General features: G+C 45.6%; 1 protein-coding gene across 5 annotated transcripts in view; it reads right to left on the bottom strand.

Annotated features, from left to right (window-relative positions):
• Positions 1–16,938, bottom strand: part of CAMLG (calcium modulating ligand) — a 134,022-nt gene that overhangs the window by 45,700 nt on the left and 71,384 nt on the right. Inside the window, exon 1 of one of the 5 annotated variants that reach the window (XM_056516578.1) lies at positions 768–1,032. The exons of 3 other annotated variants lie outside the window; for them this stretch is intronic. In XM_056516578.1, coding sequence (XP_056372553.1) covers positions 768–909 — 142 coding nt within the window. In that variant the 5' untranslated portion in view covers positions 910–1,032. Of the gene's footprint in view, positions 1–767; positions 1,033–16,938 lie in introns of those variants that run through there. One more of the 5 variants, XM_056516577.1, reaches the window with a different exon arrangement.

Raw genomic sequence — 16,938 nt, forward strand, 5'->3', positions numbered from 1 at the left:
GCAAGGAGCAAAAAACGAAAATGCAAAAATGGAAAAACCCTCAGTCCTTAAGGGGTTAAAGATAAGGATGTGGTTAAGGATAGATGGGCAATAGGCAGGGACAGAAAAAAATATATAGGATGGTGGGAGCTACCCTTTAATAAAACAGTGTAAAGCTATCTACCGTGAGCCGGGACCTTCTTCATTTGCAAGACCAGACTTGCGACCATAATACAGGTGCAAATATACGCATATAGCATGCTCATCTAAACCCAGCGTGCATCATGAATTCACAGGTGTCACCCGCATCATTTTCCGCTGCCAGGTTCTCATTTACCTCCCAATGGTAATATTTCCTAGCTTCCTATTTAATGGTTTCCTTAAGTAATGTTATATCACTAGGGCAGTGTTTCCCAACCAGGGTGCTTGGAGTTGTAGTTTTGCAACAGCTGGAGGCACCCTGGTTGGGAAACACTGCCCTAGTGATATACTATGACATTGAAGGTCATATTGTTTGTTTCCCCTCAGAGCAGCGCTCCCAGTCACCTGAATGTGGATTTCACATGGTTTGGATATCTTTCTTGGAATCTCCCAAAATCATACAGGTTAAAGGAACACAAGCCCAGACTGTACCCTCAGTTTTTAGAGGAGATACCTCAGGTTACCATTTTCATATATTTAGATTTTAATGCTAAATCTATGACTTTTAGAGCAAAGAAGATGGGCGGCATAGAAGCTGCGCAGTCAGCACCGTCATGCCCCATAGTATAGGACAGAAAGCTTCGCACCCGGCTTGTGGATACCCATGATCCTATTCATCCTCTCCTCAGAATTAGTCATCAGCTTCCGCCGCCGGATCTCAGCTCTCCTTTGTGACGCTGTCATTGTCACGTCTGTAGCCATGTCTCCGTTACTGTCCGGAGTCGCCATACTGAGAGCGGTCCTCGCCAGTCACTCGCCACCTCCCGCCGTCCTGAACAGAAGCTGCTCACATCGCTGTCATCTAGGAGGCGGCGCGGTCTGATGACATCACTTGAGGAGCTGACGGAGACCCTGCCATCTTGTGGTGGTTCGGCGTTAATACACGGTAACGTTCTTGAAGGCGATGACTTCACAATATCCCGTGAGCAGAAAAAGCCACATGACCGCTTGGGCTGAAATTAGTGTTGCTGACAGATTTGGGCTCTGTTTGGGGATGTTATGAGATGGGTCGGGTCTGGTCTGCATTGGGTATATGCTACTCCATAATAGGCTACAACACCTAGAGGGACAGTTATCATTGTTACTTAGGTAAGCGAGTTCCATAGGCATTCTTTTTTTTTTTCCGCCCTCCTATCCCGACCTCCGGACTCGTCCTCCTATCTCGACCTCCTATCCCGACCTCCTGACTCGTCCTGCTATCTCGACCTCCTATCTCGACCTCCTATCCCGACCTCCTATCTTGACCTCCTATCCCGACCTCATATCCCAAACTGTAATATGTGTACCAGGTATTGAAATATCACCAGCTGTACTGAAGTTATGTGGAAACATACATTTCCGATTGATTTGCATGGGACTTTAAACAAAAACCCCGACCCTCACAAATGGGGGTAGTTAAGGGTTAAATTAACTATCCTATATTTTAAGTGGACATATAAGTAGCATGTGACCAAGTATAATCGAAATATCTCCAGCCATTTGGAAATTATGCAGTGACATATATTTCCCATTGACTTGTATGGGACTTTAAACAAAAACCCCGCCCCTGGCAAATGGGGGTGAGTAAGGGTTAAATCACCTATCCTATGTTTGTTGTAGACATATAAGTAACATGTGTGCCAATTTTCATGTTAATATCTTTAGCCGTTTGGACGTGATGCTGGAACATACATTGCGTTGCCCGGTTTTTCCTTCCTAATTCTTGTTGGGGAGGAAAATAAACAAAGGAGGAAGCTTTGGACTTCATATCCCATCCTCATATATTGTTGTCATATCCCGACCTCCTATCACGACCTCCTATCCCGTCCTCCTATCCCGTCTTCCTATTCCATCCTCCTTTCCCGACCTCCTTTCCCGACCTCCTATCCCGACCTCCTATCCCGTCCTCCTATCCCGTCCTCCTATCCCGTCCATCTATCCCAACCTCCTATCTCGAACTCCTATCCCGTCCTCCTATCTCAAACTCCTATCCCGTCCTCCTATCCCGACCGCCTATCCCGTCCTCCTATCCCGACATCCTATCCCCTCCATCTATCCCGACCTCCTATTCCGACCTCCTATCCCGACCTCCTATCCCGACCTCTTATCCCGTCCTCCTATCCCGGCCTCCTATCCTGTCCTCCTATCCCGTCCTCCTATCCCGACCTCCTATCCCGACCTCCTATCTCGACCTCCTATCCCGACCTCCTATCCCGTCCTCCTATCCCGACCCGTAATATGTTTACCAGGTATTGAAATATCTCCAGCCGTACGGAAGTTATGTGGGAACATACATTTTCCATTGATTTGCATTGGACTTTAAACAAAAAACCCTCACAAATGGGGGGGGGGGGGTTAAGGGTTATATTAAGTATCCAATGTTTTAAGTGGACATATAAGTAACATGTGACCAATTATTATGGAAATATCTTCCGCCGTTTGGAAGTTATGCAGTAACATATATTTCCCATAGACTTGTATGGGACTTTAAACATAAACCCCACCCCTGGCAAATAGGGGTGAGTAAGGGTTAAATCACCTAGCCTATGTTTGTTGTTGACATATAAGTAACATGTGTGCCAAGTTTCATGTTAATATCTTTAGCCGTTTGAACGTGATGCTGGAACATACACACATACATACATACATACATACACACATACATACATACATACACATACACGTTGAGTTTTATATATATAGATACATACACACACACACACATTGAGTTTTATATATATACATATATATATATATATATATATATATATATATACCTCCAAAAAAAAGGAAAGAGGCACTCCAATAGCAGAAAAAAGGTGTGTTTATTCACCCATCAAGTCAAATGCGACGTTTCAGCCTCACAATGAAGCCTTTCTCAAGCCATATATATGTGTGTGTGTGTTTTATATTTTTTTACCACTTTTGTCCCATAAATGTACTAACCCATTTTTTGTTTGTTTTTATTTTCTTCTAATTTCAGATCCATGTATGTAGAGGACTACTTTAGACTTTTTTTGGTTTAATATTAATAAAATGGTTACTGAGGGCTTGTGGGGGAGTGTTTTTTTGAATAAAATTTTTATAAACGTGTTTTTTATTTTATTTACTTTACAGGCTTATTAGTGGAAGCCGTCTTATAGACAGAGTCCATTACTAAGCTGGGGCTTAGCGTTAGCCTCAAAAACAGCTAGCGCTAACCCCCTGTTAATACCCCAGTACCCACCGCCACACGGGTGTCGGTCTTAGACCGATACCAACCAAGCAACAGCCTGACGTTACCAGGGTGAGTGAAGACCATTGTTACTGGCCCTCTTCAGCGTAAATAATGCCAGCTTATCGCCTAGGCCCAAGAGTGCCATTTTTGATGCTCTTGGCCTGTTGGTACCGGCTCTTCCCGGCACCCCTGTGGCACTGGGTACAGGGGTAATAATTGGGGGTTAGCACTAGCTGTTTTTGGGGCTAACTTTAAGCCCCAGCCTAGTAATGGACTCCCTCTATAAGACAGCTTCCACTACTAAGCCTGCAAAGTAATAAAAAATAAATAAAAAAAAGGCACAACATGTTTAAAAAACTTTTATTACAAAAAACACTCCCCCCCCACAAGCTCTTGATAACCATTTCATTAAAGGAGAACTGCGGCATACATTTTTTAAGTCCCCCTGTGCCCAGGCTGCAAAAACATAAAAAACAAACTTTGACTCACCTTCCTATGTTCCCAGTTGCGGACATATCAGCATTCATCTGGTGCTTCTGGCTTCTTAGGCTTGAAACGTTACAGTGCAGGCAGCGTATCGCTGGCTGCAGCGATGTCCTGCCTCGGCTGGTGATAGGCTGAGCGCACTGTCATGTAAGGAGTTCGGGAAGCAGGGAGAAGATGGGCCCGGGCTCCTTGCATGACCGTGCACTCAGCCCATCACCGGCCGACGCGGGACATCGCTGCTGTCGGCAATACGCTGCCTGTACTGTGACATTTCAAGCCTAAGAAGCCAGCAGCATTGGAGGAACGGGACGCCGATATCTCCACAACGGGGAACATATGAAGGTGAGTTAAAGGTTGTTTTTTATGTTTTTGCAGCCCGGGCACAGGGGGACTTAAAAAATTTACGTGGCAGTTCTCCTTTGACATTAAACAAATAAAAATGAAATGAGAAGGAAAAATAAAACACAAAAAATAGGTTAGTAAATTTATTGTCACCCACCCTGACATCTCCCGCCCCTGCCGCACGAATACAACTCCCAGCATGTCCTCACTGTAAAAGTTGACCAGTTGCCCATAGCAACCAATCAGATTGATTCTTTTATTTTTCAGAGGCTTTGTTAAGAATGAAAGAAGTGATCTGATTGGCTGCTATGGGCAACTGGTCAACTTTTCCTCTGCACCAGTTATGATAAATCTCCCCCATAGAGATTTGTAAATTACTTCTATTTAAAAATCTTAAGCCTTCTTGTATTTATCAGCTGCTGTATGCTCCAGAAGTTGTGTAGTCCAGTCTGACCACAGTGCTCACTGCTGCCACTTCTGTCCAAGTCAGGAACTGTCTGGGGCAGGTGTGGTTTGCTATGGGGATTTGATCATTCTCTAGGCAGTTCCTGACACGACAGACGTGTCAGCAGAGAGCACTGTGGTCAGACTGGAAAGAACTACACAACTTTCTTAGAGCATACAGCAGCTGATAAGTACTGGAAGGACTAAGGTTTTTAAATTGAAGTAATGAACAGATATGTATAATTTTCTGGCCCAGTTGATTTAAAAAACATTTTTCCCCTCCGAAGTACCCCTTTAACTGCACCCTGAGCATGGGTAAATAGAAAACAGATTCTCTGGTACACCCCTTTAAATGAGCACTGTCAGATTCAAAAAACATTTTCTATGTTGTACATCTTGTCAAAACATTAACCTTTCTAATATACAGGGTGGGCCATTTATATGGATATACCTTAATAAAATGGGAATGGTTGGTGATATTAACTTCCTGTTTGTGGCACATTAGTATATGTGAGGGTGGAAACTTTTCAAGATGGGTGGTGACCATGGCAGCCATTTTGAAGTTGGCCATTTTGAATCCAACTTTTGTTTTTTCAATAGGAAGAGGGTCATGTGACACATCAAACTTATTGTGAATTTCACAAGAAAAACAATGATGTGCTTGGTTTTAACGTAACTTTATTCTTTCATGAGTTATTTACAAGTTTCTGACCACTTATAAAATGTGTTCAATGTGCTGCCCATTGTGTTGGATTGTCAATGCAACCCTCTTCTACCACTCTTCACACACTGATAGCAACACCGCAGGAGAAATGCTAGCACAGGCTTGCAGTATCCGTAGCTTCAGGTTCTGCAGAGTGGGCAAAACTAAAATTGGAACAGGACCCTCAGTTTAGATTTTGTTCAGTGATGAGGCAAACTTTTATGTGAATGGTGAAGTTAACAAGCAAAACCACCGCTATTGGTCTGACACTAACCCACATTGTATAGATCCCTCTAAGACTGTTGGAACACAAAAATTGATGGTATGGTGTGGTATATGGGGTACAAAGATAGTGGGGCCATTCTTCATCAATGGAAACCTCAAGGCCACTGGATATGCAAAATTGCTACATAATGATGTGTTTCCCTCTTTATGAACTGAAGCTGGCACATTCCCTGAGTTTTTCGAGCAAGATGGTGCACCACCACATTATGGGTGTCAGGTCCGAGCATTCCTAGATGAACAGTTTCCTGGAAAGTGGATTGGTCGTCGTGGGCCAGTTGAATGGCCCCCAAGGTCTCTCGATCTGACCCCCTTAGACTTTTATCTTTAGGGTCATCTGAAGGCAATTGTCTATGCTGTGAAGATACGAGATGTGCAGCACCTGAAACTACGGATACTGGAAGCCTGTGCTAGCATTTCTCCTGCGGTGTTGCTATCAGTGTGTAAAGAGTGGGAGAAGAGGGTTGCATTGACAATCCAACACAATGGACAGCACATTGGACACATTTTATAAGTGGTCAGAAACATGTAAATAACTCATGAAAGAATAAAGTTACCGTATTTATCGGCGTATAACACGCACTTTTTAGGCTAAAATTTTTAGCCTAAAGTCTATGTGCGTGTTATACGCCGATACCCCCCCAGGAAAGGCAGGGGGAGAGAGGCCGTCGCTGCCCGCTTCTCTCCCCCTGCCTTTCCTGGGGTCTAGAGCGCTGCTGTCGGCCCTTTTCACCCCCTGGTTATCGGCGCCACTGCCCGTTCTGTCCCCCTGACTATCGGTGCCGGCGATAGCCAGGGGGAGAGAAGCGGCGCCGACAGCCAGGAGGAGAGAAGGGGCAGCGGCACCCATTGCCGGCGCCGCTGCCCCGTTGCCTCCCCCCATCCCCGGTGGCATAATTACCTGAGTCGGGTCCGCAGCGTCGTTGCTATGCACGGCGCGGCGCTCTGACGTCATGCGCCGCGCCGTTCAGCGCATAGCAACGATGGAGGCCTGGAGCAGCGGAGCAGCGCGGACCCGAGCAGCACGGACCCGACTCAGGCCTGGAGCAGCGCGGAACCGACTCAGGTAATTATGCCACCGGGGATGGGGGGAGGCAACGGGGCAGCGGCGCCGGCAATGGGTGCCGCTGCCCCTTCTCTCCCCCTGGCTGTCGGCGCCGCTTCTCTCCCCCTGGCTATCGGCGCCGGCACCGATAGTCAGTGGGACAGAACGGGCAGCAGCGCCGATAACCAGGGGGTGAAAAGGGCCGACAGCAGCGCTCTAGACCCCAGAAAGGCAGGGGGAGAGAAGCGGGCAGCGACGGCCTCTCTCCCCCTGCCTTTCCTGGGGGTATATCGGGGTATACACGCGCACACACGCACCCTCATTTTATCATGGATATTTGGATAAAAAACTTTTTTTACCCAAATATCCTTGGTAAAATGAGGGTGCGTGTTATAGGCCGGTGCGTGGTATACCCCGATAAATACGGTACATTAAAAGCAAGCACATGACCCTCTTCCTATTGAAAAAACAAATGTTGGATTCAAAATGGCCGACTTCAAAATGGCCGACATGGTACCACCAATCTTGAAAAGTTTCCCTCCTCACATATACTAATGTGCTACAAACAGTACTCCTCTGTGCTCTCTCCTGTCTGATAGTACTCCTCTGTGCTCTCTCCTGTCTGATAGTACTCCTCTGTGCTCTCTCCTGACTGATAATACTCCTCTGTGCTCTCTCCTGTCTGATAGCACTCCTCTGTGCTCTCTCCTGACTGATAATACTCCTCTGTGCTCTCTCCTGACTGATAGTACTCCTCTGTGCCCTCTCCTGTCTGATAGCACTCCTCTGTGCTCTCTCCTGTTTGATAGTACTCCTCTGTGCTCTCTCCTGTCTGATAATACTCCTCTGTGCTCTCTCCTGTCTGATAGTACTCCTCTGTGCTCTCTCCTGTATGATAGTACTCCTCTGTGCTCTCTCCTGTCTGATAGTACTCTTCTGTGCTCTCTCCTGTCTGATAGTACTCCTCTGTGCTCTCTCCTGTCTGATAGTACTCCTCTGTGCTCTCTCCTGTCTTATAGTACCCCTCTGTGCTCTCTCCTGTCTGATAGTACTCCTCTGTGCTCTCTCCTGTCTGATAGTACTCCTCTGTGCTCTCTCCTGTCTGATAGTACTCCTCTGTGCTCTCTCCTGACTGATAGTACTCCTCTGTGCCCTCTCCTGTCTGATAGCACTCCTCTGTGCTCTCTCCTGTTTGATAGTACTCCTCTGTGCTCTCTCCTGTCTGATAGTACTCCTCTGTGCTCTCTCCTGTCTGATAGTACTCCTCTGTGCTCTCTCCTGTATGATAGTACTCCTCTGTGCTCTCTCCTGTCTGATAGTACTCCTCTGTGCCCTCTCCTGTCTGATAGCACTCCTCTGTGCTCTCTCCTGTTTGATAGTACTCCTCTGTGCTCTCTCCTGTCTGATAGTACTCCTCTGTGCTCTCTCCTGTCTGATAGTACTCCTCTGTGCTCTCTCCTGTATGATAGTACTCCTCTGTGCTCTCTCCTGTCTGATAGTACTCTTCTGTGCTCTCTCCTGTCTGATAGTACTCCTCTGTGCTCTCTCCTGTCTGATAGTACTCCTCTGTGCTCTCTCCTGTCTTATAGTACCCCTCTGTGCTCTCTCCTGTCTGATAGCACTCCTCTGTGCTCTCTCCTGTCTGATAGTACTCCTCTGTGCTCTCTCCTGTCTGACAGTACTCCTCTGTGCTCTCTCCTGTCTGATAGTACTCCTCTGTTCTCTCCTGTCTGATAGTACTCCTCTGTGCTCTCTCCTGTCTGATAGTACTCCTCTGTGTTCTCTCCTGTCCGATAGTACTCCTCTGTGCTCTCTCCTGTCTGATAGTACTCCTCTGTGCTCTCTCCTGTCTGATAGTACTCCTCTGTGCTCTCTCCTGTCTGATAGTACTCCTCTGTGCTCTCTCCTGTCTGATAGTACTCCTCTGTGCTCTCTCCTGTCTGATAGTACTCCTCTGTGCTCTCTCCTGTCTGATAGTACTCCTCTGTGTTCTCTCCTGTCCGATAGCAGTCAGACAGAAAAGAATTTCAGAAAGAAATACAACTTCCTGTAGAGCATACAGCAGCTGATAAATACTGGAAAGATTAAGATTTTTCAAAAGAAGTAATTTACAAATCTGTTTAACGTTATGGCACCAGTTGATTTTACAAATTGTTTTCCACTGGAGTACCCCTTTAAATCCCACCACTGGGGGTCCTCATACCTCCTGGGACACTGATGAGTCCCACAGCAGCATGAGCGTGTCCAGGGGTCATGGACATAAGAGCAACACTGCTATAACACAGAGTTTTAACAAACATGTGTCTCCAGCTTAGGGATCGACCGATTTTTTAGGGCCGATACTGATATTCTGTGGAGGTTAGGGCCGATAGCCGATAAATTATACCGATATTCCAGTATAAGTTATCGGCTATTTATCTTCTCCCCCCCCCCCCAGCGACACCGCTGCAGATCATTGATTTAAAGCGGGCACTTTAAATCAATGAACTGCAGCGGCTTTTGCGGTGCCATAGGCCGCCGCCACCCGCTTCTCTCCCCCTGCCTGTCCGGGGGTCCTCCTGAGTCCTGCCACCGCGAACGCCCACCGCACTGCGTCGCACCCCCCCACCGCACCGCCCCGGCCCCATTGCCGCCTCCATCCCCGGTTTTTAATTACCTGTTCCCGGGGTCCACTCTACATCTGGCTCCGGAGCTGTCACTGTGCGCACTTACGGTGACGTCGCGTTGAGGACGTCACTCGTTTTTGCGCACAGCTTAACGCAGGACGCAGCACAAGCCAGAAGTAGCGTGGACCCCGGCCACTGGGGAGGGGGAGGCAATGGGGCCAGGGCGGTGCGGTGGGGTGGGTCTGTGGGGGGGAGCGGTCGTGGTGCGGTGGGGGGTGCGAGGGGCATTATCGGATTATCGGCAAGGTAATTGCCGATACCGATAAAGCCCAAAATCATGAATATCGGCCGAACCGATAGTCGGTCGATCCCTACTCCAGCTGTTGTAAAACTACAACTCCAAGCATGCATGGACAGTCAAAGAATGTCTGGGCATGCTGAGAGTTGTAGTTTTGCGAAAGCTGTAGGCTCACAGCTGAAGGCAACACTGCTGCAAAAATGAGTTATCCAAACACTGTACCTCCAACTATTCCAAAACTACAAGTCCCAGCATTTACATGACTGGCTAAGGATGACACACATGAATACTCACATAGTTCATAAGGTGGAAAAAAGACCAGAGTCCATCAAGAGCAGCCTATATCCCTAATGAGTCCTTACTGAGTTGATCCAGAAGAAGACAGGAAGATATAATTTACACAGTCACCATATTGTCTTGGGTGGTAGAGTACAGGCAATCCCCAATAATCATTGTGTTTGTGTGTGTACAGCATAAATCCAGAGAGAAAGGGGTTACAGAGCAGGGCTGTGAGCCAGCAGTGAGGGAGGGGGAGGAGTCATCACAGTGCAGGCAAGAGAAGGAAACTCCCCTCCCTTTGACATGATGGAAAAGACATTGAGCAGCTATAACATGTTATTTTTTAGTGATAGAGACATTAAACATTACATGTGTATGATCAGGATGAGGTACTGAGTAACATATAACAGTTTTGTGTTGTTTTTTTTTGTGGCATCTGACAGGTGCGCTTTAACCCTCACACTATATTTGCAGAAGGGCTGGAGACTATCTGTCCTGCAGCAGCACCTGCTGTTCACTGTTCTTAAAGGGGTACTCCGGTGGAAAATCAATTTTTTTTCTTTTTTAAATCAACTGGTGCCAGAAAGTTAAACATATTTGTAAATTACTTCTATTAAAAAATCTTAATCCTTCCTGTATTTATTAGCTACTGAATACTACAGAGGAAATTATTTTCTTTTTGGAATGCTCTCTGATGACATCACGAACACACTGCTCTCTGCTGACGTTATTATAATAATAAGTCTTTATTGTTGCCCTTAGTGGGATTTGAACCCAAGTCCCCAGCATTGCAAGGCTAACCACTGAGCCACCATGCTGCCCTTAGCATACATCTGCAATGCATCTGAAATGCATCTGCAATGCATCTGCAATGCATGGTTGCTAAAATGGACAGAGAGCACTGTGGTCGTGATGTCATCAGTGTTCCAAAAAGTAAGGAATTTCCTCTGTAGCATTCAGCAGCTAATAAGTACTGGAAGGATTAAGATTTTTTAATAGAAGTAATTTACAAATATGTTTAACTTTCTGGCACCAGTTGATTTAAAAAAGAAAAAAAAAATTGTTTTTCCACCAGAGTACCCCTTTAAGTATCTACGGCCCATGCTGCCTGACCTTAACTGTAAGATATCACAGAAACACTAAAACTTAAAGCGTACCTGTCATAGTGCAAAAAAAAAGAAAAAAAGTGATATGTTACTCAGGACCCAATCCTGATCATGTGCATATGATTTTTATGTGTCTCGGACCTATATATCCAGAGATATAAGCATTTATCTGCTGGTGAGTTACGGTACTTTTTCATTGTGCAGGCTGGAGGGGGCGTGTCAGTCTGTCTCCCTCAAAGGAGCAAGCCTGTGCAGTCAGCCAATCAGTACTCTCTACTCTGTAACCCTTTCCTCTCTGGTTTTATGCTGTGTCATGTGTCAGAGGAAGATACTTGGAGCTTGCCTGCAGTAACCAGAAGACATTATGGTGAATTCATAACAGGATAAAATGTATAAATATAATAATAAATCTTTATAAAATTAGTTCAAGGATTTTTTAGATAAAAGTACAGCATTTTTATCTGTTTTATCTTCTCCTAGTAAAGCTTGATGCTAATCAGCATAGCTGTCACTATGTGTGTCATTCATCTTTCACAGACTCCTGAATGTCTGATCAACTTCTTTGTCATTCAGGAGTCTGAGAAAGCTTTGACTATTTCAGCATGCTGGGAGTTGTAGTTTAGTAACAACTGAAGCTGCAATGTTTGTAAATAACTGTGTTAGAGCAGTGTTTCCTCCAGCTGTTGTAAAACTACAGCTCCCAGCATGTCCACACATCCTTTATCTGTAGTTTTGCATATACAATAGAAATCTCCTATACTGGATACCGGTATGCTTTACGGCCAGTATCCAGTATGCTGTAAAATCTAGACTAGTCTGTCTGGGTAAAAGACAGGCGACCCCTAGTGGTGGCTATTTTGAGCTTGAATTTCAGGAGAAAATTAAAAATTAAATTTTTTAACAGGTGTATATTGTGAAATGTCATATTATAATGAGTCCTGCAATATATGAAAAGTTTTTAACAATGACAGTGCCTCTTTAACATTTAACTCCTCAAAGACACATTATATTTTGGCCTTAAGGACCAGGCCAGTTTTATTTTTGCATTTTCGTTTTTTCCTCCTTGCCTTCTAAAAAATAATTTATATTTCCATTAACAGACCTATATGAGGTCTTGCTTTTTGCACGACCAATTGTCCTTTGTAATGACATCACTCATTTTACCATAAAATGTTGGGCAAAACAAAAAAAATATTATTTGTATGGGCAAATTGAAAGCTGCAATTTAGCTAACTTAAATATAAAAACATTAAACATAAAAATGACATGTTTTCTTTATTCTGTGGGTCAATACGATTAAAATGATACCCATATTTAGATGCTTTTCTAATATTGTACTGCTCTTTAAAAAAATTGTATTGTACTGCTCATTACGATATAAGCATGTTTAACCCCTTCACCCCTTGCGTCTTGGTAGATAAGGGCGCATAACTGTACGCCCTGCGTTCTTCCGATGTCAGTGTGCCTCTAGCAGTTACAGAACTACTACTCCCAGCATGCACTGACAGACCGTGCATATTGGGAGTTGTAGTTTGACAACAGCTGGAGGCATGCTGGTGGGGAAACACTGAGTTAGTCTGTTACCTAACTCTGTGTTTCCCCACCAGTGTGCCTACAGCTGTTGCAGAACTACAACTCCCAGTATGAACGGTCTCTAACTGAGTGCTGGGAGTTGTAGGTTTGCAACAGCTGGAGGTTTACCTCCAGTTGTTGCAAAAATTCAGGGTACATTCACACGGGCGGGGATTTGCAGTGAGTTTCCCGCTGTGAATTTTCTGCCTTCCAGTGGGAAACGCGCTGTAAACCCAACTGTGTACACATACCCTAAAAACACTACACTACACCAGTATAAAATAAAGAGCGAAACACTACATATACAGACACCTTTACACTGTTACCCCCCTCCCCCCTTCAATAAAAATTAAAAATGACCCGTAGCGCATCGTGTACCAAACAGCTAGCCTCCGGCTGTTGCAAAACTACAACTCCCAGCATGGCAGGACATTTTTTTATTGGCCAGTCATGCTGGGAGTTGTAGTTTTTTAACAGCTGGAGGTTCACTGTTTGGGAAACACTGTCGTGGGGTATTTTTGGTGGAGGAGGCAAGTGCCACTCTTGCCTCCAACAAAGTCCACCAGTAAGGGAGGAGAGGAAGACCCCGCTTTCTTCCTCTTTCCTCTCTTCATCATCCAGTGATAATGAGACCCTAGAAGGCAGCGCTGCAGGGCAATGCCAGTAGAGGTCCCCGATATAAGCAACATTGTCCCCATACAATTTTCCCATATGCCGCCTGTACCCCAGTTCCGGATGTTATGAGCCACAGATTCCTGGGTTTGTTGACCGCCCAGGAATCCAAATTGACCCCACTTATGATGTGAGGTCAATATGATGATGACTCATAGTTACATAATTACATAGTTTATAAGGATGAAAAAAGACAAATTCAACCCAAAGCCCTAATATGCTGATCCAGGGGAAGGCAAAATGTATTTTTCAGTATTGTCTTAATCGACAGCATAAAGGCAATACAGTTTAGGACAACGCGTTTCGGAGGTGTGTCCTCCTTCCTCAGGTCCATTACAGGGGTGCAGTACAACAACTATATTTATTCATCATAGTAAATTCAAATTTTGGCGGGAGTGTGCGTCACAGGGTCAGGTGTGGCTTCATCCCGCCCCGGGGCTCGCACCCTGCCATTGCGTTCATAACTTGTGGAAGGTAACTTTAACTCCTTGGGGACGGAGCCCATTATAACCCTAAGGACGGGAGCATTTTTTGCAATTCTGACCACTGTCACTTTAAGCATTAATAACTCTGGGATGCTTTTACTTTTCATTCTGATTCCGAGATTGTTTTTTCGTGACATATTCTACTTTATGTTAGTGGTAAATTTTTGTTGATACTTGCATCATTTCATTCCAAAATTTTATTAAAAAATTGAAAATTTGGCATTTTTCTAACTTTGAAGCTCTCTGCTTGTAAGGAAAATAAGCATTCTAAATAAATAATATTTTGATTCACATATACAATATGTCTACTTTATGTTTGCATCATAAAGTTGACATGTTTTAACTTTTGGAAAACATCAGAGGGCTTAAAAGTTCAGAAGCAATTTTCCAATTTTTCACAAAATTTTCAAAATCGGAATTTTTTAGGGGCCAGTTCAGTTTTGAAGTGGATTTGAAGGGCCTTCATATTAGAAATACCCCATAAATTACCCCATTATAAAAACTGCACCCCCCAAAGTATTCAAAATGACATTCAGTAAGTTTGTTAACCCTTTAGGTGTTTCACAGGAATAGCAGTGAAGGAGAAAATTCCAAAATCTTAATTTTTTACACTCGCATGTTCTTGTAGACCCAGTTTTTGACATTATACAAGGGGTAAAAGGAGAAAAAGCCCCCCAAAATTTGTAACCCAATTTCTCTCGAGTATGGAAATACCTCATATGTGTATGTCAAGAGTTTGGCGGGCACAGTAGAGGGCTCAGAAGGGAAGGAGCGACAATGGGATTTTGGAGAGTGAGTTTTGCTGAAATGGTTTTTGGGGGCATGTCGCATTTAGGAAGCCCCTTTGGTGCCAGAACAGCAAAAAAAAAAAAAACACATGGCATACTATTTTGGAAACTACACCCCTCAAGGCACGTAACAAGGGGTCCGGTGAGCCTTAACACCCCACAGGTGTTTGATGACTTTTCGTTAAATTCGGATGTGTAAATGAAAAAAAAAATTTTTCACTAAAGTGCAGGTTTTTCCCCAAATTTACAATTTCTACAAAGGGTAATGGGAGAAAAATTCCCCCAATATTTGTAACGCAATTTCTCCCGATTACGGAGATACCCCATATGTGGCCCTAAAACTGTTGCCTTTAAATACGACAGGGCTCTGAAGTGAGAGAGCGCCATGCACATTTGAGGCCTGAATAAGGAATTTGCAGTAGGGGTGGACCCGGTTACAAGGATGGGGCTTGTCTCCACCAAAACCCTACAGCAGTGTCTCCCACAGGGTGCCTCGAGCTATTGCAAGATTCCCAGCCTGCCAGGACAGTCTATGGCTGTCCGGCAACACTGGGAGTTGTGTTTTTGCCACAGCTGGAGGCGCCGTTTAGGAAACACTGCTGTATGAGACGTTTTTCATTACATTCACATGGGGGGGGGGGGGGGGCACCCCAAACCTTCAGCTGTGGCAAAATGACAACTCCCAGAATGCACTGACAGACCGTACATGCTGGGAGTTGTAGTTTTACAACAGCTGTAGACACACTGGTGGGGAACCACTGAGTTAGAAAACTGACTCTAGCTCAGTGATTCCAACCCATGTGCCTCCAGCTGTTGCAAGACAACTCCCAGCATGCTTGGACAGTCTGGGCATGCTAGGAGTTGTAGTTATGCAACAACTGGGGAAGAACAGTGGCCTCCAAACTGTAGCCCTTCAGATGTTGCAAAACTACAACTCCAAGCATGCCCAGACTGTCCAGGCATGCTGGGAGTTGTAGTTCTGCAACATCTGAAGGGCCAGATATTGCAGAACTACACGCCCAGCATCCCTGACTGTCTGGGCATGCTGGGAGTTGTAGTTTTGCAACATCTGGAGGGCTACAGTTTGGAGACCACCATATAGTGGTCTCCAAACTGTGCCACTTCAGATGTTGCAAAACTACAACTCCCAGCATGCCCAGACAGTCAGTGCATGCTGGGAGTTGTAGTTTTGCAACATCTGGAGGACCACAGTTTAGAGACCACTACACAGTGGTCTCCAAACTGTGACCCTCCAGATGTTGCAAAACTACAACTCCCAGCATGCCCAGACAGCCTTTGGCTGTCTGGGCATGCTGGGAGTTGTAATTTTGCAGCTTTTAGAAGGCCACAGTGAAGATCACTTATCGCGATCTTCACTGCAGCCGTCTCAGCCGCACTTTACGGCTGCCGCTCTTCCTCTTGCCGCCGCTGCTCCGGGATGCCGCCGTCTCCGCAGGTCCGGGTAGGCCGGGCCATGTCCCCCTCGCTACCCGTGTTCCCCCCGCTCTGTACCGACTTCGATCGGTGCGCAGAGCGGGGGGAAATGAACTCTAACCCCCCCGCCCCCCTCCTGCCATTGGTGGTCAGCCTGACCGACCAATGGCAGGAGATAGGAGGGGGTGGCAACACTGCCACCTCGCTCCTATGCTTTAGGCTGGTCGGAGCTGTCTCTGACAGCTCCGATCAGTCTTATTTTCCGGGAGATCGGGTCGCGGCAAATCGCAGGTCTGAATTGACCTGTGATTTGCTGCGATCGCCGATATGGGGGGGTCTCAGGACCCCCATAGGCATTGCCACGGGATGCCTGCTGATAGATATCAGCAGGCATCCCGGTCCGATCACCTCCCGGCGAGCGGCAGTGATCGGAAATGCCGAGGGCGTATGGATACGCCCTCTGTCCTTAAGTGACGGGTTGCGAGGGCGTATGCATACGCCCTTCGTCCCCAAGGAGTTAACATCAAAGGATTTTTACCCATTGAAACTAATAGGCTCTGTGTAGCCTATGTTAAGAGAAGGTGATAGTGCTGATGCTGAGCAGGAGTATGCGAGGCTAGATGATGTATGGGAGACCCCAAGGCAGGGATGGGCTGCCAATGTGATTGAACTTTAGTTTGTTTACACCAAAGTAGGTCACTGGGTCAATGAGGTGATCATATATGGAGATCTAGGTTTGAGATGGACATATCTGTGTTAATTGATGTGGGAATGTAAACAGAGGCATAGGAACTAGGGTGGAGATTTATCAAAACCTGTGTAGAGGAAAAGTTGCTTAGTTGCCCATAGCAACCAGATAGCTTTTTTTCATTTTTGAAAAGGCCTGTGAAAAATTAAAGAAGCGCTCTGATTGGTTGCTATGAGCAACTCAGCAACTTTTCCTCTGGACAGGTTGTGACAAATCTCCCCCTAGTACTTTGTGCGTGGGTGCAAAGCTGGCTTGAATGTTATACTAGAGTA

Source organism: Hyla sarda, chromosome 4 (assembly GCF_029499605.1).
Source record: "Hyla sarda isolate aHylSar1 chromosome 4, aHylSar1.hap1, whole genome shotgun sequence".
In the NCBI taxonomy this organism is placed as follows: Eukaryota; Metazoa; Chordata; class Amphibia; order Anura; family Hylidae; genus Hyla; species Hyla sarda.